The following is a 27,640-nucleotide window of genomic DNA, read 5'->3' as shown; positions in this document are numbered from 1 at the left end:
CCTTTTCCTATCAAAGGTCATCCTGTGATCATGGGGAGTTAGCGTAAGTGCCGGCAGGCTTTGCTTTTCACGGGCCACTTCACACCGAATGAACATCGTGCTGATCTTGAACAACACAAGACTGTGCTGCTGCCCCACAATGAGGCTAACAGGGAAAAGGGATCGCAGTGAGAGGGCTGCAGATGGGGAACACCTGGGGCCCCCAGCATGGGGCGGCAGAGCAACAAGCGCTTGCATCCATTTTCCTGCATTGCAGATGTAAAATTACACCAGTGCTCTGAAGAAAAAAAAAAGCTGTTCAATGCCTCTATTTGGATAAGTATTAATGCTTGTATTTTTTAAGTGAGCTATAAGGTGCAGGCTGTGGTACGATTAAGAAACCTGCCTTGTAGGAAGAGGATGTGTTACTCTAACCCTTAGCCCCTCAATCAATGTACTTATTCTGAGTTGTTTGACCAAAGACTTGCAGTAACTCTGCTTTGGACCAATGATGCTGGATGTGATGAAAAAGAGACAGGGGTGGAGATGGTGGCAGAGCGCTGTGTACCTTTCTGTTCAGTCGCTGCTTGATTTCTCTCCTCTCCTCCTGCTCTGTCTGGTCGTTCCTCTCTGGAAAGCAGGGCAGAAACATAACGCTGAACATCTGTGAGCAGCAGCAGGAGACACGGATGGTCCAGTCACTGCTGTGTCCTCACACACTACCACGATGGAGCCGTTTTGCGAGAGAAAGCTCACCTCACTCACACAGTCACTTTTTGGTGATCTTTCGCACAGCCGAGGCGCGACAAGGAGGTGAGAAAACCATCCATTCTGCTCTCCTTTGTTCCGAACCCTGATGAATGTCAACGGCCGTTTGTCCCAAAGTGTTTACACGGGTAGAAACGATGGCAAAAGAACTGGATCTCACGTAAAGATGCAGTAGGAGCCCGTGAGCTGCGCTTAGCGTAACGGGATCGAGAGGAGACACTGAACACACGCTGCGCGTTGAATTATTTAATGTTACCTATAAAATTTGTATAAAACAACCTCTCTCTCCCCGTGATGCAGTTTCACATTCGACGTGCACGCGTGTGAACGTTCACGCTGAACTTCTCCCTTTTTTATTAAAAAAAAAAAAAAAAATTCTACTCCCGGTTTCTCGGCTCGCGCCCGACGACGGAGAGGGGAGCGGCGCGCGCCGGTCGCGAGCCTCGGGGAGCTGCGCTCGGTTCAGCGTTTGGGGACATGTGTCCCTCTTCAGCGAAGAACCGTTGTTGTTGAAATCTATAATCTAACGGCTTTCGGTGTTTTATCTGGAAAGTGTTTCGCTATTGTAAGTGAGCCTCGGCACTCCCCCGAGTTAATAATAATAATAATAATAATGATGATAATTAATGATAATCTTCCTTGAGTCAGCAGTTTGTCTCACCGCTGCTCTGTCATTTATACGAAAATTTAATCAGACTATTCTGTTTTATTTAAAAATAAGGGAGGCTATTACAGTGAAAGGATCAATTAAATGTAAATGACAATTATCGATCACCAGCGGTGGCAACAGTGTGACAGTAGTAGACGAATGAAAAGATACTTTGGTTAAATTTGATTAAAGCGGACAATCCTTTTTCTTTCGGCATCTGTTCATTATTTATGATGTTTGTAACATTGCGAAGAATGCTACAGAGACAGGGAATCGAGGCGAAATATTCAATGGTGACAATTAGAAAGACACCATTTAAAAATGTATTCCTTCCAAGTTATTTCCAGGAAAATTAAGCACTTTTCTCACTAACAGTACAGAACACAGACCACACACTCAAACACAAGACGTACCGAAGACAGTCCACACAGTTGAGCACACCGATGCGTCCGTTCAGGTGAACACACACACAGGTGTGATGCCAAATGTCAGAGAGTGTGTTCGTACACACGCCACGGGGACGGACCGACTCACGTTTGAGGATGTTCCTGCCCTCCAGCTCCTCGACAGCCGGCCGCTGGCTCAGCCTCCTGCGGAAGAACACCAGAATGACGTTCTGGACCATGGTGTCGGGCTCCGGGCTCCGGGCGCGATCGGGCTCTGCGGTCAACGCCTCCTACAGGGGAAGCCCGAGCGCTCCCACGGCGCACACGATCGCCCGTGCATCGGGGACGAGTCCAAGGTGCCCGATCTGTCTACCGCGCCGCCCGCTGCCGCCTGCTCATGCCCGGTCTCATCCGGTGCCGGAATCCCCGTAGAGCTGCCCGCGCTGCGCTCCTCCTGCGTTGCGCTCCTGCGTTGCCCCCCCCGCCGCTCGGCACCCTCTCCTCGCGACTCCCGCGCGCGCTCTGTGCTCTGCTACTCGCGGGAGCCCCGCTCCTGCCTCTTTTATGTCGCGCGCGTCGCTCGAGCCGCGAGGGGCGGCGCGCGGAGAAATCCCCACGCAGACCAGTAGTGAGTAGTAGAGAGAGAGGCATCCCCCATCCCTCCCACACCGCCACGGGTGGCTGCGAGAGGACTCTCCCAGCAATTTCCCTTCCCATTTTTGCCACTAAAAGCTACATTCGAACAGAACGAAAGAAAAAATAACAAAAAAAAAAAAAAAAACTGTGCGAAGAAGCTGCTGAAATTATATTAAATCCATTACATTCCAAAAGGACGAAGGCGAGCAGATCCTATACATTCGTGCTTCTTCATTGTTTTCCTCCCGTTTGTTGTTCTGTTTCGTTCCGTCTGCTATCGCGATTTAAGGATACTGGTGGTTCACGTTCTTGATTTCTAATCAGAACAGAACATGCGATCCCTTCATAGGAGTTGCTTCACTGGAGGTGAAATTTTACAAGACCCCCCCCTCCAAACAGTATAGGGTATAGCCGCGTCTTAAGGGTTAATGCGTTATTGTTAGTTATTACACAGCACATAACACTGCTTTGGTATTTCTACGCCAAAAAGAGAGCCATTTGCACCTTAACATACGGGAAGCTCACCGCATGACAGTGTAAATGTGACATCGGTATATTCCTTTGTAAAAAGGTGCCAATTTTGCATCAGTGGAAAAGCTTCATACATTTTGCCCTTAGATGCGCGAATGTGCAACTTTCATTCACAGGTGAGCCAGTTCTCTTCAAGAGAGGCCAAAATGTGGAATTTTCTCTACCTTGCGAAATACTTAGTGCCCCTGAGCATGTAGTGATCTGCACACACACACACACACACACACACACACACATTGGCTGAAGCCACTTGTCTCGAGCGGGGTTGCGGCAAGCCGGAACCTAGCCCTGCAGCATAGGGTGTGGGGCTGGAGGGGGAGGGGACACACCCAGGATGGCATGCCAGTCCATCACAAGGCACCCCTGGCAGGACTCAAACCCCAGATCCACCAGAGAGCAGGACCCAGCCAAACCCGCTGCACCACTGGATCCCCCTTCTGATCTGCAGTACTTAAGCCTAACAGTTGATAGATCTGTATAACAGAAGTGTCCGTGGCACAGGAACTCTCTGTATCTGGTCTGAGGATAATGCTGTAATATAATGTAAGAACATAAAAGGATAATAAACTGCCACTGAAATACTGTTGTCCTCTTCCACGGTTTCCTGGTGCGGCAGAGCGTTGTATGTGCATCTCAAAGTCCCTTAAAATGTGGTGAAATACACTCCAGTGACAATGTGTTTTTATTCTTAAGACTGATGTTGATTGAAATATTATGATTATAAACATATATATAATATATACGCACTGTCATTTTGTTGTCCTTCAGAGCAGAAATAGGGAAGGATATTCTTATGAGAAATAGGGAAGGATATTCTTATGACGCATGTCAACACCATACCAAGAGGTCCTGCATAATGTGTACTGAGGAAGCTCTGACACTCTGGGATCGATTATAAACTGATGACAAAAAACTGTACACGCTGTGCTGGAGAATTATCCTGCTTTTTTTTTTTTTTTTTTGGCCTGTTTGTACAAAGGCACTATCTGAACTATCACACTATCAATAAAATTTCAGTTAACACACGACTGTCACGGATTGCGCTGCAGATGCTCGCTAAGGATGTGGGCGAATAAAGGACTGACCGAAAATGTAAACCTAGTTCATTCTTCAAATGAATTGCATTACCTTTTCAGAATTGGGAACAGAATGTGATGGAAGATCATGTCAATCAGAGGGAGCTGCACACAATGTCAGCGTGTTCAAGGATCTTCCTGATGTCCTTTTCAACAGTGAAACCAAAGAGACTCTGCTAACAGCACAAGAGTACAGTACAGCACACCGCAGTTTGACTGGGTACCAGATCTGCACGAAACGTTAAGGAGAGAGAACATCATGCATCGTTTAACAGTCGCTGTAATGTCAACTCGTGATCGGCATTGATGAATTTTTCTCACGTGTGTGTATTCATATCTTAAAACGCATGACAAACCTTGAGGTTTAAGCGAACACGGGTAGTGGGAGGCTCAGAGGCATCGGTTACTCAGGTATGTCTTTCTGAGTGCAGCTGTAGATGTGCCCCAGCCCAACACCCTCCCAGCCCTGCCTCATAAGCATTGCAGATCATCAGTCCTCTGAGAAAACACATTAATTAGTCACAAAACATTAAAAGCGTACTTGTCATTATACAAAGCCCTTTCCACTGTAATTGTGCTTGTTCGTGTCTCACTAATGGCAGGAGTGGAATTGCCTGGGACATTTTGTAACGAAAAGCTCCCGATAAATTTGCTTTAGTTACTTCAAACTTCAATTGCACCTTAATCGACCTTCAGTGCAAATCTGAGATTGCGGTTTTTCAAATACGAAATTTAGGGGGCTCACAACATGACCTAACATTTCACGCAAATTGTTCATTTGTAACTGAGAGGAAAGACAAGGCGAGAGAAGTACAAGTTAGTTGGAGAGCAATTTAGAAAGGCACCGAATGCAGTGGTTTGAAGTACATTTAGCCTTGTAAATAGAAGTTCTAGAAAATTATCACGCCGTTAGATTGTTACACTTTGCTGATATGCATCATTTCTGATTATAAACAGAGAAAAAAAAATCTGTCACCTAGCTACTTTGAGCTTTATGCTATATTGTAAAGCATCTTTCATATATACATGTACAATAAACTTCATCACATACAGTTCTGTAAAACAGAAAATGCATTTTTGCAATGATAGAAAGGATTACTTCACTCGTGTCCCCAGAATTTGGTATTAATTCCTTACAAAAGAGGGACAGTGAAAAAGTACAATGTTGATACACTGTTTCTGGTGCTGCGAACCCTAACCTGTTTTCTTTTAAACGTAATAAGGAGCACATCATCAGAACGTAACGTGACAGCGCTACCTTTGGAATGAGCAATTCGGACAGTTTTATTTTGCACTTGAACTTCCTTTACGTTAAGGCTTAATTTCTCCCAACAACTCCAGCTCCCCAGGACCCCAACCGTTTGAGTTTTGGTTGGTTGGTTCTGAGGGGCACGATGCAACCCAAATGGAATAAGGGTTTGGCACAGAGCCATATGTTCACGACCCACAGCCGGTTTCATTGCCAGGGCTCACACAGCAGTGGTGGACGCTGAACAAGCGAGTCGCTGAGCTCAGGCCCAGTGACCCGCTGCTCCTGGATGGGCTTTCAGAAGAAGATCCAAACACCTTCTCATCCCAGCTTCAACTGGAGACTAGCTGATGTAAGGTTGCAAGGTTGGGGAGCGCTGGGGTCCCGCTGCAGAGTAAGACATGGAAGCCAGAACTCCCCAAAATGTACAGAAGGGAGCAGCAGCACACCTGTGACTCACTGTGGACGCCCACACCACTGATGAGCTTCACCAACAGACAGGAAGCACAAATGGCCCTGTGGATTGGCTTCCAGCACTTTGACTCAGGAAGCCAGGGAGGCGTCATTAATCCAACGAAGTGTGAGATGCCTGTGCGTGAGCGGGGATTTCCTCAAAGCTCGTGCGTTTAGGATGCGCACGCACACACACACACACACACACACATAGAGCTGCAGTGTAATCCACAAAAAACTGAATCTTTTTCTCTTATTGTTTCCTTGTTAAGGTCTCAAAACAGCCTTGCCTTGGCAGTTTAAGATTTGTGCCTCCGATAACCTCTGTAAAAATTCCGGTCTTACTGCACCTCTAAAGAAAAGTGCATTTAACCCAAAGAACACTGATTGGCACGGTGTAGGAGACCTTGAGCCACTCGAGACTGGAGAGACGGTCACGACTCACAGCAGGGCTGTGCGCGCTTTGCCTCCACGTCCCCCCTCCCCGCTCAGACTGAGCTGCAGACCAGAGATGGAGTGGGGTTTTCAACAGATGCACATATATTAATATTTCAATAGATGAAATAGAGGATCTCCCCCACAGAGACACTGGAAACCATCCAGGATATTATTGACTTTCCTGTGTTGCCTAGCAACTGCTGTTTCCAGTGAAAATCTGTGATATAATGAAACATCCACAAAGCACCTTCCGGCACATCGCGTTTTTATCAAGAGCAGCATCCGTGGTCCATGTTCAGTGGACGGCTATGTCAAATAAACCATGCGGCTGACGGTGACGCATCTCTCGGATGAAATACGACAAGTGGCAGATGAGGGGTTTTATACTTTTTTAGATTTATTTTATTTCAAGTGAATAAGAATAAGGTCTGGAACCGGAACCGCATACGGAGCCTCGGTTGAAATTGAACGAAGCTGTGGGGTCGCCTGCGGCACTGCGGGAGCACACAGCGCTCAGCCGGTGTAAAGGGGCTCCACCCTGCATCAGGACTCAGAGCACGTCTTCATACATCATGCATTCTGCAGAGCACAGAACGGAATCTAAAAATAACCTCCGCTTTCTGCCCTCCTGCTAAAAATAGGCCGTGAGCCGGGTGTCTCCGCGGCAGATTTTCAGTAACGGCAGTTATTTAATCGGTTGTCACGTCACTACGAGCAGCCGAGGACCTGGCAGCAATCGGATCCTTAATCGCAGCCCTCCTACGCCGCTCCTTCTCGCTCCTCATTGTCCTTGCCCTCCTGCGTCGCTCGTGATCGACGGCGATACGCAAGCGGTTGGGGGGCGGGGAGACTGCTGCACTCTGAGGTCTCGGTTCTAAATATAGCTCCAGCGGCACTGCGCTGCCGCAGGAGTGGATTTGTCTGAGGGCTATAAATAGCGAGGTTGCCAATACGGACCCCGGAGAGAGACCACGCGGCTGTCACAGGGAGCAGCAGCTATAAATAGGGAGGTCACCGCATGGACCCCAGGGAAAAAACCCGCAGTGAGCTGAGAGAGACAGGGTATCAGCTGATGTGGTGAGGACAAAACCTAATGCTCACCTACAGCAGCAGTCCTCTATGTGTGTGTGTGGGTGGGGGGAGGGGGACAGTGCGGCAAAGGGAAAGAAATTTCCATTTGAACAGACACAATGACCGTGTGCCTCCGCGCTACTCTGAGGCTGACCGGACCCGACCTTGACTCAAACCTAAGCCCGGATCTTTTAATATCACGCGGTACCATTTTTTTCCCTCCTCCACACGCTCCGCATAAGTGAAAGCTTGATCATCATTTTCCCCGACAGCGCTTTCAGTCTTATAACATTACACTGCGCTGCTTCATATGAATTTGAACAACCAATCCTTCGACAGGCTTTCCATTTTTTTTTTTTTTTTTTTATTTTCTCAAGGATCATCTAGCTATAACTTGAAGGATCTAGAAGTCTCCATATCATGATGATCCATCATCCCTGTGTCATAGACTGGTTAAAACACACTCCTGTTTCTCTCCCTACGTTCTCATACTGACGTTAAGCAGAAGATCCAAACCGGCAGTAGAACTATGATGGTTCGGACTTCGGGATGAGCAGTTCAAAGGAAGATTATATTGCACACTTCTAATATTGATAATGGGTACTGTACAAGTTGGGCCGGGCCTGCTCTCCAGTGGGTCTGGGGTTCGAGTCCTGCTTGGGGTACCTTGCGATGGACTGGCGTCCCATCCTGGGTGTGTCCCCTCCCCCTCCGGCCTTATGCCCTGTGTTGCCAGGTTAGGCTCCAGCTCCCCACAACCCTGCATGGGACAAGCGGTTTCAGACAATGTGTGTGTGTGTGTGTGTGTGTGTGTGTGTGTGTGTGCTGTACAAACAGTACGACATCAGAAATACCAACAGCCATATAAAAGGAGCTGCATTAATTTTGGGTGGTGGCAACTAGTTAAAAGATGATAACCTTGCTGCAGTACCAGGTGAAGCTCTAACAGCGTGACAGATGTTCAAAATTGCTGAACTGCTCACGCCAGTGGGAAAAAGTGCTGATGACGAGACAAAAGGAACCGATGCGCTTTATAGCTGCAGATGTGCAAAATCGGACATCTGTACATAACTGTAGATCCATAAACGGCATCGGTGTTCTTCCTTCGCTGTTTTTTAATCTATTACGTTACCATACTGTATTAGCTTCCCAGATGTTGCTCTCCATGGCTGCTATATCCAGACCAACTGTATTTTGTCACTCATAGCGTATGTTCCTTGTCGTGTTACAGCTCTTTAATTATCTTTACCTGTTTTCTTGTGGCAAGCTCATCTTAACAGCTAAATAAAAATGGTTCTTTTAACAGAACCATATCAAATTATAATTTTTCTGTGGCACGCGAGGCCGCGTGCGGCCGGACGGCGACGATGTCCTTCCGGATCGAAGGCGCGTTTCAAGGAATCGATGGGGCGGAGCGGAGTCGTGGCGGTGCAGCCGCGAAACATCTGTCATCTGTTTCGTTCGTAATAGCACGCCGAAGGGACGAGCTGCTCTTTCCAAACACCGTCGACACTTGTGCCCTGCGGGCAGAGATTACCGCGGTGCACAGCACCGATGGAGCCCCGGTCGCGCAAGCGACGCGAGCCTCTGAATTTATGTAAGGTGTTTGTCTGTGTTCTGTGCTCAATGGGCTCTGCTTTGCCTTTGTGACATGCTTTTTTCACACAAGTTGGTTTTACGAGGACATCATCTCCATCTATGAATAGCCCCGTGATAATATTCCTGTCTGGCACTAAATGAGAGGAGCTGCTGCTTTGGCACGGCCAGGCAACTGTGACATAATCCGTGTCCGGTGGTCTGTATCTCTCAGCCATTGCCCTGCGCCCGGGTAAAGGGGGTGCGTGTGTGTGTTCGGCAGCGAAGGGGAAACCATCCCGATCTTGTGCCGCCCTCTTTCCGGACTGTCCCCAGGGCTCAGAGCCGTTGGCTGTCCTTTATCTGCTCATCCCATCCGGTCCTACTGAACCTCCCGTCCATCCACCAGGAGCTGTCTCGCTGCTTCCAGCGCCGTCAGAGCGGCTTTACTCTGTTTCCCCCCAGCTGTGTCGCTGCCTGCCATCTATAAATCTTGACTTCCCACCATGCTCCTCCGGCGTCCTCAAAATCAGGGCTTGACCCCAATATGTACTGGAGATCAGAGCTGCTGTATGACCCATCCCTCGCTCGGAGGCTCTCATCCACACTCACACGAAGCATCTGCCCGGAGACAGCGCCGCTCTTCCCGCCGTTTCCCGCTCCCCTCCTCTCACGCTTCATTTCTCGCCGCACGCCTGGCACGCAAATCCACAGATACGGTACGCGCCGGTCTCGCGCTCCCTCTCCCTCTCACGCTCAACAGACGGGTGCCGAGAACAGGACCCGCGGTCTATTTTGAGCTGCGGCCACGAACGCGGTGTGATCGCAAGAACAATTAAAGCATCGCTGTACACCTCTTGAACAAAACAGGCAACTGTGACAAGATCTTATTGTCCTGGAGCTCCATGTCCGTTATAACACGAGGGAATTACTTTGTTATTCAGTCGAAATGAATGTATCAGAATAAGCATGAACGTTTCTATTAAAGGCAGCACAACCGGACTTCAGTCCCAGGGAAGCGCATCCAGCAGGTTTCACAGCTCATCTTACCTCACCTAGAGCTAAGAAGGATAATTATATTGCTTCGGTGAAGGCAATGAAAAAAACCCTAAATTTTCTCTTCCGTAACTATAGCTGAATGACTCTTAAATGTATCCACAGCACTGATTACGTCACATTTATTAATTTCTCCTGCACTTTCCTCCAAAGCAACTTGCAATGTTGGGTTTGCATACTAAGCTGCTTATGACGGTTGACCCACGTCCACCTGGGTTATGTTTACCAATTCGGGGGGCTCGACAGTCCTACAAGAGAAGAAGGGATTCAAACCTCCTTCATTCCAAGGCAACGGTAGTAATGGTCACACTACCTGCCGGTAGGTTTTATGAACGGCACTATTGGCTAGAAGGACTGCACTGCATTAAGGGGGTGCAGTGGTGCAGTGGGTTGGACCACAGTCCTGCTCTCCGGTGGGTCTGGGGTTTGAGTCCTGCTTGGGGTGCCTTGCGATGGACTGGCGTCCTCTCCAGCCTTACGCCTTGTGTTACTGGGTAGGCTCCAGTTCCCCGTGACTCCGTATGGGACAGGCAGTTCTGAAAGCGTGTGTGTGTGTGTGTGTGTGTGACTGCACTGCATGTGTTTCTAGGCTTAATGGCAAATGGCAGATGATACAATAAATAAGCAAACATCTATATGATTTCACACAAGTCAAAACAGGTCCACATCCCTGACAGAAAAGCTCTTAAATGGAGACAGTGGACACACCGCCCAACCCAACTAAATATATCCTGAGTAATGAATCATGGTTTGGCCTTGATGCTCTTTTACATTGACATTACATTATATACATGTATTTATTTAGCAGATGCTTTTCTCCAAAGCAACCTCCAATGAACTCTATGTAGTGTTACCAGCCCACACACCTTATTCACCGCGGTGACTTACACTGCTAGATACACTACTTACAATGGGTCACTCATCCACACATCAGTGGAACACCCACACTCTCTCTGTCACTCACACACTATGGGTGAACCTGAACAGCATGTCTTTGGTCTGTGGGAGGAAACCAGAGCGCCCAGACACGGGGAGAACATGCAAACTCCGCTTTTCATTGTAAAGAGCACAAGAGCTCTTTTGAAGTCCACTGTCTGATTACACAGAACTGAGAATGTGGACCTTGAAAGGAGCAGAAATGTCTAAGGCTGAAAGCTGCAGTTATCGGCGGGGGGGGGGTTCAGCTTCATGATAGAAACACAACTCCCTCTGGTAGGAACTGATCCACATCATCAGAATGCAGTGTTCCACCATGCACACACTGTCTCACTGCATCTGCATCAAAAGACTGAATTTACCAGAAGACAACAGAAATTGGACACTTTTACTGTTTTCAACCATCATTTTTGGTTAGTTGCTCAATAGTTGCCAATTACTGGCGACTAATTCACGGTAATGAAACATTTCGCTCTTTATATAATTACTGAACAAAAGGAGCATTTACTAGAATAAATATAGCTTCAAAAATGTTTGCGCACAGAGCTGCGAATGGTCAAGAAGAGAGAGAACATCAGCAGCTCAGTCATGTCTGATTAATTAATTTGTTTCGAACAAAATGTACTGCAGAGCAGCTCCCTGCGGTGACAAACACTCAGTCTGTCTTTGTGTAAACTGAGCTTAAAATGTCATTGTGAAAATCTTCGATATTTACTAAATGGTGCATTTTGCCTTCACTAAAATATATACACACCTCTTAGAGTCCGGGGGGTTTCTCTTTCGTGGAAGGATAGACCTTTCTGAGGGATTTAAGTGTTTCCATAATGAAGATATACTGTGTGAGTGACAGAGAGTGTGTGTGTTCCACTGATGTATGGATGAGTGACCCAGTGTAAGTAGTGTATCTAGCAGTGTAAGTCTTCCGGGTGCTCTGGTTTCCTCCCACACTCCAAAGACATGCTTTTCAGGCTCCCCCATAGTGTCTGAGTGATAGAGAGAGTGTGTTCCACTGATTTATGGATGAGTGACCCATTGTAAATAGTGTATCTAGCAGTGTAAATCACCACGGTGAATAAGGTGTGGTCTGATAACACTACACAGAGTTCATTGGAAGTTGCTTTGGAGAAAAGTGTCTGCTAAATAAATAAATGTAAATATCAGTGATATTCATGAAAGCTGTGGGGTGTGGAATTTTTAACTTGAGCCGCAGTGATGCGGGTCCATAGGGGTCTGCGAGGGACCACAGGAGACCACAGGAGACCTCGGGACTCACTCACTTGGCCAGTTTGGTCTCAATCTGCTGCCGGATCTCCTGTCTTTCCTGGTCGCTGCGGGTGGGGAAGATGTTCCTCTCCTCCAGCTCCTGCTTACTGGGTCGGTTCCGCAGCTTCACGGCCAGGAGCTCTTTCTTCATCCTCCGTGGCAGTGTCCCTGAGTCACACACACACACACACACACACACATGCAGACGTTAACCATACACAATAGACACACTGACAGTTCAAAGTGCGCACTAACATACACAGAACAGCTGTGAGACGTTTACACTTTAAAAGACTCTGGATGACTTTTTACTTTTACATTTTAACTTATCCGCTGAGCAGGTGAATTACCTTACAGTAACACAGGACTTGGGGTAAACAACAGTGCATTTACCGTGCTAAGTGCTGTAGATGCAGACATTATAGAAGATGTTACAGAAACACAGTGTGTTTGTCTAAACCCACAACCAATAGCTGGCACACATTACTCAGACAGCAGTGTGTTGGAAAAAGAACGAGACAACAAATAGATAATCGTTGATCGTCATGTCGTTCTTTTTTTTTTTTTTTTTTTTTTTTAGCTGTCTGGAGACCCGGACAGAAGTAAATCCAAAAAAAAAACAGACGGGTTCTGAGAGCTTTCTTGAACTGTGGGTGGGATGCAGTACATCTGAGATACAAAGGAAGCTAAAGTCTCCACGTCTGAGCTGAAACCAAAGGCGGGACAAACTTGATTTTGGGCCCAACCAGGGGAGGAGGAGCGCTTTTGTTGGGGTGTTTGGAACGATCGTGTCCTCAACAGAGCACTTTCTGTGCCGTTCTTTAACTCCAGCTCCACTGGACTCACCAGACGTGACAGAGTCATTCCAGCTGTCCTGGTCTCTTGGTCCATATCCATCCTGCCGTAGATTCTCCTTGTTCTCCTCACTGTCCACTCCAGGCTCCTCCCTCTCCACGCTGCAGTGCCGCCCCTCAGACCACCGCTTCGGCGATGATCGCACCTCCCTCGCATGGAAACTGAGGATGGCGCAAACCCTGCGGTCACTGTTGCCACATGAGGAGTCCAAGATGCCGAGGGTGTTCGGGATGCTCACCTGTCCTGCCGGTGCTTGGTGGCCAGAGCACGGTGCAGTTCCTCAATGATGCAGCTAGGAGGCAGCGGTGAGTGACGCTTGGCCTGGTGTGGTGACCCCGTTGGAGTGGAACCTTGTCCTCGTAAATTCGGCGCGTCTTTTGGTGTCCTCTGCAGGCTGGATGGGGACAACTTGGCGGATTCTGGAGCGGGAGGGAGGGGCACGCTTGATGTCACGGACTGTTTCGCTGTCGAAACCCAAACCCCGCACCACTGATCTCCTGCCCAAGGAGGCTCACGCACCTTCCACACTACCGCATCTGGGGAGGACTGCGAGCTTTGCAGGGCTATCAGAGCCCCCCAGGTCCACATCTCCTCTGCCCTTGTCTCTTCCCTCCTGGTTTCTACGGATACCTTCTGGGGCGTCACCATCGAGAGTCGCCTCCTCCTCCTCGTCTTCTTCCTCTTCACCCAGGTTGTGTTTCCTCACAACCTTGCAGCCATCTGTAGTGTCCCGCCCTGAAGGGGAACACACACTGTAATCTTTTATTTAGCTATTCTTTACAATTGCTACAGGTACAGTGTCTAGTGTTGAGACGGTCTAGTGGTGCCTCCTAGTGGTCAGTGCTTGAAGCTACACCATAAGCTTCCTGCACCATAAATTGAAGTGCAGAGGCTCCTCCGGCTGATCCCCATACACACCCTCCATACCTTTACATCTGAATTTTAATAATGCTTGAAGCACTTTTAAAGCGTTTATCTATTAAATATTTCCTATTTCTGCAGCTCTATTCATTTAAAGAATTTGCTCTGCACTGTTGTTTATTGAAAGGGATTAAAACCTGCGAATGTATCGTCGAGGATGACGGGAGGCGACGCATGACACCAAGGAGAACAAAGACCGGTGCTGTAAAGTATGATATCTTATCGTGTTGTTAGGAATCGGCAAAGTTACATTTTTGCTCAAATCCCAAGTCTCTACGATTGACCAATACGTCCCTGACTACCCAAAAGGACAATCTTGGTGAAACTTGCAGCTGCAACTTTTGAATCGTTCCTTTTGCTCTACTGTGCCAGTGGTGTCGGAGGTGCCCTGAAGGTGGTGAAAGGGTCCTCCTACCTGCCGATGGGCTGTCCCTGTCAGATCCCATGTCCTCCAGGGCACCGGACGGGGCCACTGCGCACACCTCCCTCTCTCCCATGCCAGAGCTGCCCAGAGCAGGAGGTCCAGGTTCTGTAGATCCCTGTCCACAGACTGGAGCCACACCTGCAGTGGAGGGACAGGGAAATCTGGACTCATTACTTGTAGATCGAAGGCCAGCGCTGTGCTTCAAGAGTCACAGGACGGGCAAGAGGCTGCTGCACTCCAAGAGCGTGAGTAGAAAGACACCCAGGGCTTTGTTCACCTAATGTGCTGGATTTACATACATTTAAATACAATTAATGTCACATGAAACCATTAACATTGCATTAACATTATGGATATCATCTTTCTTAAGGTTTAAGGTGCCAGTGTTAAAAATGTGGTGTACAGTAGATGAGGCTGCCAGCACTCACCGGGCTCTGTCGCCTCTGCCTGCTCCTTTCTGCTGAGCTCACCGCGGCTCTGGCGTGCTGCCGCCTTCCTCTCCAGAGCTGCAGGAGATGGTCGAGATCCACTTACTGGCCCCTGCTTCCGCCCACACTTTGTTTAAATGACCTGTGACATCACGCGCACGCACTCCTAATAGCCACTACCGCAACACACATATCTTAAATACCCTCTACCTTAAAGCAGATCAGTCTCACCCGTAGAGCTCTGCTTCAGCTTATCGGCCTTCTTTTTCCTCCATTTCCAGGGCTTGAAGATACGTCCCAGTGAGGCCAGTTTGCTGTTGCGGGCGATGGGGGGTGTGTGTACCCCGGTTACCAGACGACCAGAGTGGAGCCCCCTCTGCTGCTCCCTCACTTCTGCACACAGGGTGAAAGACAGCTGAGCTGTTTCGTCATCCTTCTGCTAAATGAATGACCTCTGACCTTGGGCTCCAAGGCCACGTGAACCCTTTTGACACACCTCACATGACTCTTAATACACAGCTCTCTGTTATGGTGCAATACAAATATGGAGCAGATGAAGGCCCCAGTTTGTAAATTCGGTGTAGGAAACCCGCTAGACTGTCAGGGAAACTGAGTCATTACAATGAGAGAAGGTCATTTTTTTGTGCCCCCATCCGCAGGAGTGACACGCTCAGATTGTGCAGTGATGGACCCGGTGACCGCAGATGCAGCCAAGCCTGCCAGCTCGAGCTACAGAGCAGTTCTGCTGCAGCACCCTCCAGGATGCGCACGACACCATCAAGGAGGATTAAAGCTGAGTCATCACAGCAACTCAGCAAAAACCTTTACAACCGTAGTTAAAAGAAAATCCCATTAAGGTAAAAAGCCAATCAAAGCTGAAACTTATACCTGCCTAATTCCCTGTTCCGGGTGCCTGCAGGGTCAGATGTTGCTCCTCGCATACAAAAAGGCAGGTCTGACGACACGTGCCTTAGCGCGGAGCCGAGGGTGCTGAAATAGCTCCGCGTGGGCAGGGGCGTCCAGCCTTCTGGATGCCCCTCTTTGCACGGGAAGCACGCATCAGCAACAAATTCAGGTCAGCCCTAGAGGCGATGCAGCGGTCAGCTTGCTGTTGCCATGGATACCACTACTCGGAGGCAGAGCATCGCCAGTGCAAACGAAGGGATGTGGGGTTGCTGGGTAGAAGAGGAAATTTCTGGGTGAGGATGGATGGGGTTGTTAGGTGGAGGACATGGCTTTGGGGGGAGCATATGATTGGTGGGGTGGGGGGGTGTGGAAGGGGGGTGGGAGGCTGTTGCTAGGCAGTGTGGCTTACACAGAAGACGTACAACAGCCAATCGCAGCCAATTCATACATGATGCACATCCAGCATCCCTCGGCTCTGAACACAGTGAGGGTGTTGAAAATATGAAATTATGGCTCGACAAACTGAATATGTGAGCAAGCTTGGAAATTGGGCTTATTGCACAATGAGGAGATATTGAACGACACCTAAAGATGCAAACATAGGCTGCGTGCTGCATTATACTCATGAATAATTTAAGAAATGAACATCGGTAAGGAGTTCATTTGTCTCTGCCACATCAGGTCAATATCCTCCTCGGAAAAAGATGAGTTGCGTGATTTTCGCCCAGGGAAAGTGCTTTGGTGTTCCACCGATAGTCAGAAAAGAAGCGTCTCTTAATTGGCGCTCTTCGGAGTAGGGATGCGCTCGTCCAGGATGTTTCTGTGCTTAGGTGTCACCCGTGGTCTTTAGTTTTTCTTAAAACATGTTGCCTGAATGATGAGACACTGTTGCCGCACGCACCCTGCGCATATCCCACCCTGGGGTTTGACCCATGCTTGGTTTTGTAAGTGTGAGCTGCTGCACACCACTGATACCACAAATATACATTAATTGTCAGCGTCCAGGAGCGATCATCATTAATTAATAATAACATCACTCACCTGGCTGCCACTTTATTGCACAAAGACAGACGGAACGGAATCATCAATCGATGAAAAGGCAGATCTTTTTGCAAAGCACTCCGCTCACATTTCACTTTTTTACGTTTTGAAGCTATTATTGCTCCACCAATGGGGCCGGAACGAATCCCAGAGAACATGCAGTTGTACTGAAGTGGAATAAACAGCAGGAGGGAGGTGGTGCAGCGGGTTTGGCCGGGTCCTGCTGTCTGGTGGGTCTAGGGTTTGAATCCTGCTTGCAATAGACTGGCGTCCCTTCCTGGGTGTGTCCCCTCCCTCTACTCAGGACAAGTGGTTTCAGACAATGTGTGTGTGGAATTAATAGTGTGCACTTAATCTTACTTTGCTTTTGTCTCATTTCTATGGGGCAGCTCCTTTTTAAAATAAGTTCAATGCCCTGATAATTAATACCACACTGGACGCTCCTCAACTGCACACAGGACCATAGTGTGTAGCAGCTGAAATCACAGAAAAGCAGAGGATAAACTTAGTTATAATAGCTTTTTAATGAGGATGGAGAGTGAGTAACAGTGTGAGCAGGAGGCTCTGGCCATGTAGAAATGTCAGGTCCTTTGTCTATGACAATAAGAACATCCCAGTGCAACCATCTGTGGCCGTGTTAACAAACAGCCTGTGAGCGACACTGTCCCCCCATCACACACATTTTTAGGGATGACACAAGTTGCTCTAATCCTTCCCCCCTGAGATGATCCCCTACCACAGAGTCTTTCTTACAGAATGTGATCCCTTCACATGTTTACTGCCCAACTCATGAAATCCACTGGAGTGCAAATTATTTTTCTGCTCATCCATCGATTATGAACTGATGGAAATTTAATTCGCAGCAGAGTGATGCGCCGACTCACGTCCCGAGAATGAAAAAATGTTTTGGTTGGGTTAGTAATAGGACGTGGCACAAACACGCAAGTATTAATGGTTTGAGAAAGAGATTTGCTTCGCTGGAACGGTGGTCCGGTTTTTAGGTGATGTCCAAACTGCCAGCCGATTTACAGATTATTAGAGGAGAGCCTCTATTGGGTTTGGGGCGGGAGGGTTGAAATGCTCCTTCTGGCTTGATGCTGCTCTGTTATGCTGGAAAGGTGCGATTTCGTTGGTTCTGAACAGCCGGTCATTCATTGTCTTTTCTGTATTTGCTGCATTTGTTTGACATGAGAAGGTGCTCCTGCCTGTTTATTGCTGAAATGAAGAAAGAAGGTCACATCCCACTGCTCCACTCATCATTTGTCTCCCGCTTAACAGCAGTTTGCAATAAGGATTATGAAAAAAGAGTGGAGCAGCAGTATGGGGGGGGGCACTCTTTAGGGAATTAATCTTATATTTGCAGACAACAATTTTCAGAAAGGTTTTGCTGCCTGGGACGTGGTGGTTCTGACCAGGGCCTGGTGTGTAGCAGGTCTGGGGTTCAAGCCCTGCTTGGGGTGCCTTGAGATGGACTGGCATCCCGTCCAAGGTGTGTCCTTTACATTTATTCATTTAGCAGATGCTTTTGTCCAAAGCGACATACATCTCAGCAAAAGTACAATTTATACATTACATTAAGAGAAAAGACATAGCTGCAGACATGAAAGTCTCAAGCAAACCTAGTTTGTTACCTACCACTTGCTGCACCGAGGTTCATTATTCGAGTAGGTGCATAAGACACAGGACAGACAAATCCCGATACTCTCCCACCAATTTTATTTTTTTTTAAATATTATAAAATACACAAATAATCAAGTACAATGCCGGAGTACTGGCTGAGTAGAGGTTGTACCTGGGGATGCTTATGGAGTTATGATGCATGAACAGTTACACCATAAATGAGCTGGAGAGATCTTGGGTGAAGTGGACCTGGAAAAGGTGGGTTTTTAGACCCTTCTTGAAAATAGTTTCCACAGTTCCACACAGGAGAGAGTTGCAGTAGTCCAGATGGGATGTCACCATGACCTGCAGAAGTAGTTGGCCCGAGTCAGTAGTGAGGTAGGGACGGATCCTACGAATATTACGCAGGATGTATCTGCAGGACTGGGTTGTGGCTTTGATATGTTGAGAGAATGACAGACTCGCATCAATCGTTACTCCCAGACTCTTAGGGAAGGAACTAGGAGAAATGAGTGAGTTGTCCAGTTTGATCGACAGGTCGTGATAGGAGGACAGGCCAACTGGGAGGTAAAGAATCTCTGTTTTGGAGAGGTTGAGTTGGAGGTGGTGATCATACATGAGATGTCTGACAGGCAGTCAGCAATGCGTGCGGAGATGTCTGATGCACCAAGTGGAAAGGAGAGGAAGAGCTGGGTATCATCAGCATAGCAGTGGTATTTGAATCCATGGGAGGCAATGATCGGACTGAGGGAGGAGGTGTAGATGGAGAAAAGAAGAGGACCCAATACTGAGCCCTGCGGAACACCGGTTGAGAGAGGCAGAGGAGAGGAACAAGAGCTCCGCCAGACCACTTGATAGGATCTGTCAGAAAAGTAGGACTCAAACCATCTTAGTGCTGCACCTTTGATCCCAAGCTGGTTAAGAGAGGAGAGTAGAATCCGGTGATTGACAGTGTTGAATGCTGCAGACAGACTGAGGAGGATGAGGACCGAGGAGAGGGAAGCAGCTCTAGCAGCTTAGAGAGTGTCAGATACCGCCAGAAGGGCGGTCTCAGTGGAGTGACCAACTTTGAAATCAGACTGATAACCATCAAGGAGATGGTTCCTGGTGAGGAAATCAGACAGTTGATCACAGGCCGCCTGCTCGAGGGTTCTGGACAGGAAAGAGAGGAGAGAGACCGGTCTATAATTTTCAACCAGATTGGGGTCCAGGGAGGATTTTTTTAACAGAGGTGAAATTAGAGCAGTTTTGAAGGCAGCTGGGAAGCAGCCAGAGGAGAGTGAGGAGTTGATGATTGTAGAGATGAAGGAGGAGAGTTGCAGGGAAATGTTCTGAAGGAGTGTGCCCTGTGTTGCTGGGCAAGGCTTCAACTTGCCGTGACCCCACTCGGAGCCAGTGGTTTTTGATGATGAATGGTTGTGCTGCTGAATCCTGAATCACACACACACACACACACACACACACACACACACACACACACACACACACACACACACACACACACACACACCACACACACACACACACACACACCACACACAAACTGTCTGAAACTGCTTGTTCTGAGCAGGGTTGTGGTGAACTGGACCTTAACCTGGCAACACAGGGCACAATGCTGGAGGGGGAGGGGACACACCCAGGACAGGACATGAGTCCATTGCAAGGCACCCCAAGCAGGACTTGAACCCCAGACCCACCACAGAGCGGGCACAGGCCAAACTCACAATGCCTCCCCTCCTCCCCCCAAATCTGAATCATTTAACAGATCTGTGCTTCCCTGGCTGTGCTTCCACAGAGGGGACTGAAGGGTACATTGGGGAGGTCTGAGGTTCCGCCGAGAAAATATACCACAACTGCAGTGTCACTGGATAGAATTTAAAAGTTTACAATTAATTGCTTATTCATTAAACATACCTATATACTCTTTATTGTCTTAAGTCTTGTTTTGGAGCCGTAAACATTAAGTTCGCTTTGACATGAGATAGGAGGGTTACGAATCCCTGGTGTAGAGGCATGTTTACTATGCATTTATTTATACATTTATACATTTATTTGTCAGTGGAGTAGAGCCCCAGTGGCAGGGAGGGAAACGGGATCCTCCGTATCATCACAGCACGAGGTGCCGAAGACGTGCCGCAGATCAATGATCACGACGTGTAAGCGGTTTTCTATCGATTTCCTGCTCAGCGCAGACGCGTTACACGAATCTGAACAGGCTATCGACGGCTCCAAGTTTTTTGTGGGTCACACAACAAGTGGCCAGTGCCTGCTGCTGAAGCATAACATGGACGTGTAGCATAGTGGTTAAGGGTGCTACCTTCAGACCCAGAGGTCATAGTTGCAAATCCCAGCTAAAGCACCTCAAACAAGGTATTTATTGTGAATTATTCCAGTAAAAGCACCCAGCTGTGGGTGAATAACTGTAGGCACCTTAACATTATAAGCTGTTTTGGAGGAAAGTGTCAATTAAATTCACTGAAACAATTTAGGTTAAGTACCCGGCTCAAGGGTACTACAGCTGGAGGTGGGACTGAAACCTGCAACCTTTAGGTCCAAAAGCAGCCACTCTAACCACTACACTTACCAGCTGCTCCTGTTTCGCAGAGCTGAATATTACAAAGCTATAAACAGGCTCTCAGAGCCCTTTCCTCACCCCTGCCTCAGCTCACGGAATCTTCCAGAAATCTGTCATGAGGCCGCAGTTAGGGTGAGCTCCTGAGAGCTGGCCTAGAGTGCGAAGTAAACTGCTTGTACCTGCCCCAGCCATGCGCCTGGCAGGGAAACTACCTGGATTAGTCATCAGAGCTGATGCACATGGAGGAGTGCGGAGATCTCCCAAGCGCACGGACAGCCCCCAGTCGTGACGGCAGCTGCTGGAAACACTGTTCTATTTAAAGTTACTCATAACAGAATCTCTGTGCAAATACAAAAGCACGATACAGCTTTTACAGAACGGGGGGAGCCTGAGTGGAATTTCAGACGGATAAGCATTCTGCTTTTAATCTCTTCAAGGAGTGAGGACCACACAGGTTTCATTTCTGGGCTTCTCTCCACACGAAGACAAAGTGGTTAATTTGTTTTCAAACCAGAGTCTGCTTTCAAACATCTCCCTTCCATGACCAGTTCAGCGGCATAGAAAAATGTAGACTCAGTGACGAAGAGCTCTGTCCGGAGTCCAGACTCACAGAGCTCCCCCAGTCCTTTTTATACAAAGAATCCGAACCTTTAATATTCATGATATAGTCTTTATTTGCCTGGTAATGAGCAATAAAATAAAACACAATTTAAAAACCAGTGATATTCATCTTTCCTATTTTTCTGCTCCGTTGCTGCAGCCAGTTTAGCCAAATGCTCACACGCCGATGTAAGGCATTTCCTCATTTGTCTCCTTTTCGAGTCGTCTGAGTCAATGCATGAAGGATCTGTCATAACAAATGATAATTTAGCCCCCCAAGGACAGGGGAGGGCTGTACGGTTTTTGACTCTGAATGCATTTCACTGCAAATGGTGCTCCAGACTTAAACTCATTAAACATAAATGGAGGGAAACAGAAAACCAGTCTGACCTACACATAGACAGACCCACGCACACACACTTTCAGAACCACTCGGCCCATACGGAGTCAGAGGGAACTGGAGCCTACCCGGCAACATAGGGCGCAAGGCCAGAGGGGACACACCCCGGACAAGACGCCAGTCTGTCGCAAGGCACCCCAAGCGGGACTCGAACCCCAGACCCACCGGAAAGCAGGACTGCGGTCCAACCCACCGCGCCACCGCGCCACCGCACCCCCTGTAGACAGACCCAGAAACTCAAAAATATGATGGAGAATGATGCATGTGTGCTCATGGTTCAGGCAGTCAATCCCAGAGTTTTTGGCTCGAAGGCAGCTGTCAGTATGAAGACAATGGCGGGTAAAGACAACCGTCATCCCAATGACCGCTGCTTACTCAGTAACTTGAACTGCTACTGAAAAAGCAATGAATTCTCCCTCCGTTCCATTGTCCTCCTGTTGTGTTTATGTTCCTGTCTTTATAGACAACTCCCATTATCACTCATTCACTGTTCTGACTTTATTAAAAGGGTGGTTTCTCCTGGTAAACAGTCTTGCTCCAGCAGCTGATCTCATGCACTTTTTTTAAAGTAGCATTGCTCATGTCTTTAGAGGCTTATGTTTGATTGATTTTTTTTTTGCATATTTCATAATCCATTAAACATTAAATGTCAGTGTTTTCATTCCTCTCCTTTTAGGTTGCTTGGTGCCAGAAAAAAATTGATGCAGTTAAGATTACGGTTTCTGGATTTATGTTTCCTTCGTGAATCATTTCATCCTCTCCCTAACCTCTGCACTTTGATTTTTTTTTTTGAGGTTACACCTATTTTCTTTCTAAGGAAAAAGTGATTCTGCAATACCTCCCACAATTTCAGCCTAAGTACTGAATTCTACGTCTTTAATACCACTTCAGATATCTGGATCTGTAGGGCAACTGGTAGCATAATGGTAAAAGCTGTTGCCTTTGGGTCCAGAGGTTGCAGGTTTCAACACTGTCACCTCCAGCTATAGTAATCTTGAGTAAGGTACTTATCCTGAAATGCTCAAATGAAATTGCACTATTATGTAAATAATTCTGAGCAGCTTTACATTGTAATTTGCTTTGAGGGAACACATCAGCTAAATGAGTAAATGTAATACATATATAAACATAAATGGAAAATCCATAAGCCTGTGTGTATATACAGCACTGTGCAGAAGTTTTAGGCACTTGGGAGGAAAAAGCTGTGAAGTGAGAATGCTTCCAAAAATAATGCTCTTAATTAATAAACTTCCTACAAAGCTTAGCAACCACCCATTGTCAGCAAGTGTTTGGTGCGATAGGCTTGGCCAGAGTCTTGCTCTCTGGGGTCTGGGGTTCGAGTCCTGTTTGGGCTGCCTTGCGATGGACTAGCATCCTGTCCTGGGTGTGCCCCCTCCCCTTCCAGCCTTGCACCCTGTGTTGCTGGGTTAGGCTCTGGCTTGCCAGGACAAGTGGTTGTGTGTGTATTTTTTTCCTTTAATGATATACAAAACCCTTAGTGTAACTCTAACTTTTTGCAAAAGGAATGTTTGGAAATCTAAAATATGCTCTTTCCCACTGAGACTAACGCAGAAGAGTGCCTAAGGCAGGGGCTGCACATCTAAAATTGTGCAGAAGCACATTAGCATTGCTGTGAAGGCAACACTGCAAGGTTGGAGTCCATTCATTTATTTAACCATCAATTTATTTATAGGTTGCTTTTGACACATTGTACTTTTAACAACTGGGCAATAGCTCATGTGAAGACAGGGGTAAGCATGTGTGGAGAGTCTGTCTGCAGGTTGCCAGCCTTGGCGGTGATGTGGGGGGGAAAAACAAATGCAAAGCAAGAACGCAGTATACAAAAATGGGGAGAATGCAGCCCGAGTGTGTAATATACTCCCTGAATTCTGCAAGCTATATACAGGAGCAGTGTGAGAAATCTTTCTGAAGTAATTTTAAAGGATGTGTTCAGACCTCTGTTCTGAATATGTGAGTGAGTAATCCTCACACCCAGCTCTACTCATCTGCAAAAAAAATCCCTGGAGCTAAAATGCTGAAATGCATGGGGAATCAATCAGCATTTTTTGTAACATAGGTTTATCAACGGTGCATATTTCTCTGCGCTAGTAGTCTGTCTGATGTTAGTTTTCTGTGAGATTTATTTGAATGTAGCTGAAATAACTTCCAGCCCTTTTCAAAATGAAAACCCTTGGGGATAGTAAATCACGCAAGAAAAGTCACTAATCCTAATTTCTAATGAAGTAGCCCCCCAACCTGAAGTACAAATGGTAAATAGTCAAGAGACAGGACTTTCACCCGACTCAAATGGTAAACTTCTATTTTTTTTAAAAAGCTGCTAAGGAACTGAAGGAAGAAATGGCTCACAATGTACTCTGCCCTGTGTGGTGTATCTTGTCACCATCCTTTGAATCTAGGCTGTCAGGCATCACTGACACAGCAATTACTGAATGCACACACTTCATCTGGAAATGCTTTGTATGTCCCCTATGAGTACTTGAAAGAATAGCACACTGTATTGCTAAAGCGCGCAAAAATCTTTTAAAGGAAAACTTACTGAGAGGATGAGCTCCACTTTGACTTTCCAAGAAAGCATTTCTTCTATGTTGTAACGCTCACGACCTCGGTGCAACTCAGTGCACCTATGGATGGTCAAAGAGACAGAGCATAAAAGGGCGACACCAGACCGACCAGGTTGCGGAACCTCATTGAGCCATCTGCTCACCCACGCCTGCGATTTCTCCTGCATCCTTGTTTTCCTCCTCATCCTTGTTCCCGTAACTGTACCTGTTCCTGTTCCTACTTCGCCCTGTTCCTGTCCTCCCCGAACCCAGTCCCCTTGTCTCCTGGTTCTCTTCGTTCCCTGACCATTGGCTTCGTTTCCTGGACCACGACTTCGGATTCTCCTTGTATTGACATCTACTCATCGGTGACCCTCGCTACGACAACGACTATGCATTCTGCCTGCCGATCTTGTATAGAATAACACCATGCAACCGCACTTGAGTCCGCATCACCCTGGCAAACACGACATGTTTACTTTCTGAGTTTTTGCCCATCCACTGAGACAAGGGGGATTAATTTTCTTTCAGTTTATATCTATTTCCTTTGCCTTTTGCAATTAGTCTGAATCATGCCCCTTTTGCTATTAGTGTTGTCTCCATAAAAACATTAACTTTATTTCCTGCTGCAAACCCCAGCACGTTTAAATGGAATATGTGACAAAGGGTCAGCCATAAAGACATTCTTGCCCAGAAAATATCTGATATGGTAGATGAATTTTGGTCGGAGAACTTTGATAGCAGCTTCCAGAATTGTAAACTGCAGCACAAAATTATGGACAGTGACATATCAGGAATGTGAAGTGTGCCCCTGACAATGTGATGTGAGCCATTTAGTACAGAATGACAGCCAGTGCTTTAGCAGTTTGCACACAACATTATTGTGTTTCAGTGCTAAACCATATAGATATACAGTGCAAAAGAAAGGAAGTTCCTTTAGCTCAGTGTGAAAAAAGGTTAAGTGTAGCAGGATCTCGGCAAGATAGTGTGCCATCCCAATCATACTGTGCACAACTGAGAGCAAGCACTGCCATCTGAAGGACTGCCCTGACTTTGCCAGGATCATCTTAAAATCTGTTTGCATAATTTTGTCAAACAACTAGTATGCAATCTTTGGCAAACATCCATTTCTCTCTCTGTGATGTTCACTTTCGGATTTATTCAAGAGCTGAAGCAATGCCAAACTTCCTCCCGTTGGAAAAGAAAACCTCCCAAACAAAACAATAAAGATTCATTCCAACAGTGAAAGGTTTAGATTGTACAGTAAGGATAATTTGAACAAAATTCAGGTTCAGTAACATGTTTGCATTTGAATCCAAGATCTTGGCCAGCTGGAAGCAAAATGTGACACTTCCTTTTCACACATTTGTTTAGATTTGTGAGATCAACATAAAGTTTAATGTGGTCATTAGCCTTAGGGTAGACCACCACACCTGCACATCATTCAGTTGGGCTGGTGACCTTGAAAAATTATGCCTGTATTGTCCACCCCATCAAACTCCCATTGTACTTTATAGCTCAAGGAAGTAGGAACAGGGCAAGGTGTTCAGAGACAACAATGTGGCAGTAGTCACCGGTTCAGTTCTGCAATGATACACAACTCTTGAACTACAGTGCAACCGGTAGTGTTCAGCATGCCTCCAAAGCCTTCGACATTAAAGATATTGTGTCCAGGCCCATACATAACCTTGCATCGCTTCTGCGGTTTTTGCTGCTAACATGTTAAGTTTGTGTTTAGATTGACTGCTACCGCATAGAATCTGACTTTTTTCGGTCCACTCCTGAGCAGTATTTGCGGTTGGTTTGGCGGGTCAAACAAAACCACAGTCCGGTCCTCTTCCTCAGCCTTTGTGGTGTTTGCAGTCAGCTCCAAAGTGTTTGGTTTGAAATAAACTGGGATTCTCCACTCCCCTAGCTGGACAGCCTTTCCATGTATTCTTTTCATTTTGCTCTACATCAACTACATTGTTTTACATGATGCCATAATAAACAGGGTATGTGTTTAGAACAGTAAATATACAGTATAGATCATGTAAGGTCCAAATCCAAGTTGAAGATGTCAAAAACTCATCAACCTCAGACTACAACATACATAGCATATCTTACTTTAACATGCCAAAATGTGGAGATGTAACCACATTTTCAGGTTCTGGGGCAAAGATGAATATGATCAATACTACCAGTTATACACAAATAGTGGGGGACACATGGACAGACTAAACGTTGTCCCATCTTCTCACTCTTAAACCAAAACGACAGGAGTGAGAGTCTGTGTATCCTTGTCATTAATGTTTAAACGCTCCCTTCACACCGAACTGCACGCTGAGGAATTATTATTGCAGGGCCGTGCAGCGCATCAAATCCGTTTTTTTGTCACTTTGAAAGAGAGTCTATCCTCGCCTCAGGACGCCATCGCTTGAGCTCGTCAGCATGAAGCGGCTCGTTACTCCAGTAGCACTGGTCGGAAGAAAGCACACATTTTCTACCGAGTCTCATTTCACGAATCAGTGGACATCCGAAGATTTCCGGTGTGTTATTTGTGCAGTATAAACGTTTGTTTCTCTTATATTTCCCCAGGCGTCCAGCAGAAGATGTGACGGGATTAGACGGACAGAAGAGGCGGGAGTCGCGCGCACCGATTTGGCGCTTCAGCTGTAGCAACCGGTTGGCGCGTTTAAACGTCGAATTTCTCCTGAAAATATGTAAGAATTTCTGTCTGGTGAAGCCGAATGTCCACTTTCGTGAGGCATAGTGGGCATGTCATGTAGATACGAAAATCAAATGTGTCCGTGCAGCTTGCTGGCTGAGATGTGACATGTCCACACAGCAGGACTCGGTGTTCCGGTAACGGCCATGAATAAAGAAGGCAGTAGCTACAGACTTAGTGTGGAAGAACTGAGCTCCGTACGTAAAAATGGTCTGAATGAGCCCTTCGCTAACTTTGAACAAGACGGTTCAACCGTCTAAATGCTACAGGCATGAAGGAGGAAGGTGTTCAGAGTAGCCTAATTCTACCACATTTGCTCCATTGAGGAGATCAACGCTAAATTCTCGTAACTCCATTATTGAGGACTAGATTTTTCAGACTCCCGAAAACCTGACAAGTGTTTAAATACTGTAATATAAAACGACCGGAGCCTTTCTGCGGTGTGAAGGTACAGTACAGTGGACGCGTCTCGAGCGCTGCGTCGAGGGGAGTCGGTGACACCCTGTTTTCCCCGCGGATTTATCGCCGTGTTTACT

The 27,640-nt window shown here is 47.0% G+C and overlaps 1 protein-coding gene across 2 annotated transcripts in view; it reads right to left on the bottom strand.

Annotated features, from left to right (window-relative positions):
* Positions 1 to 27,640, bottom strand: part of LOC108925520 (phosphatase and actin regulator 3-like) — a 30,912-nt gene that overhangs the window by 1,418 nt on the left and 1,854 nt on the right. The window contains exons 2-10 of one of the 2 annotated variants that reach the window (XM_018737529.2): positions 14,926 to 15,087; positions 14,695 to 14,772; positions 14,258 to 14,404; positions 13,441 to 13,656; positions 13,160 to 13,340; positions 12,913 to 13,082; positions 12,081 to 12,234; positions 1,931 to 1,986; positions 548 to 609 (exon numbers count right to left, since the gene is read on the bottom strand). In XM_018737529.2, the coding sequence (XP_018593045.2) occupies positions 548 to 609; positions 1,931 to 1,986; positions 12,081 to 12,234; positions 12,913 to 13,082; positions 13,160 to 13,340; positions 13,441 to 13,656; positions 14,258 to 14,404; positions 14,695 to 14,772; positions 14,926 to 15,087 (1,226 nt within the window). The remainder of the gene's footprint in view (positions 1 to 547; positions 610 to 1,930; positions 1,987 to 12,080; positions 12,235 to 12,912; positions 13,083 to 13,159; positions 13,341 to 13,440; positions 13,657 to 14,257; positions 14,405 to 14,694; positions 14,773 to 14,925; positions 15,088 to 27,640) is intronic. The other variant, XM_029247130.1, reaches the window with a different exon arrangement.

Source organism: Scleropages formosus, chromosome 1 (genome assembly GCF_900964775.1).
Source record: "Scleropages formosus chromosome 1, fSclFor1.1, whole genome shotgun sequence".
Classification (NCBI taxonomy): domain Eukaryota; kingdom Metazoa; phylum Chordata; class Actinopteri; order Osteoglossiformes; family Osteoglossidae; genus Scleropages; species Scleropages formosus.
This window is presented reverse-complemented; position numbering and strand designations above follow the sequence as displayed.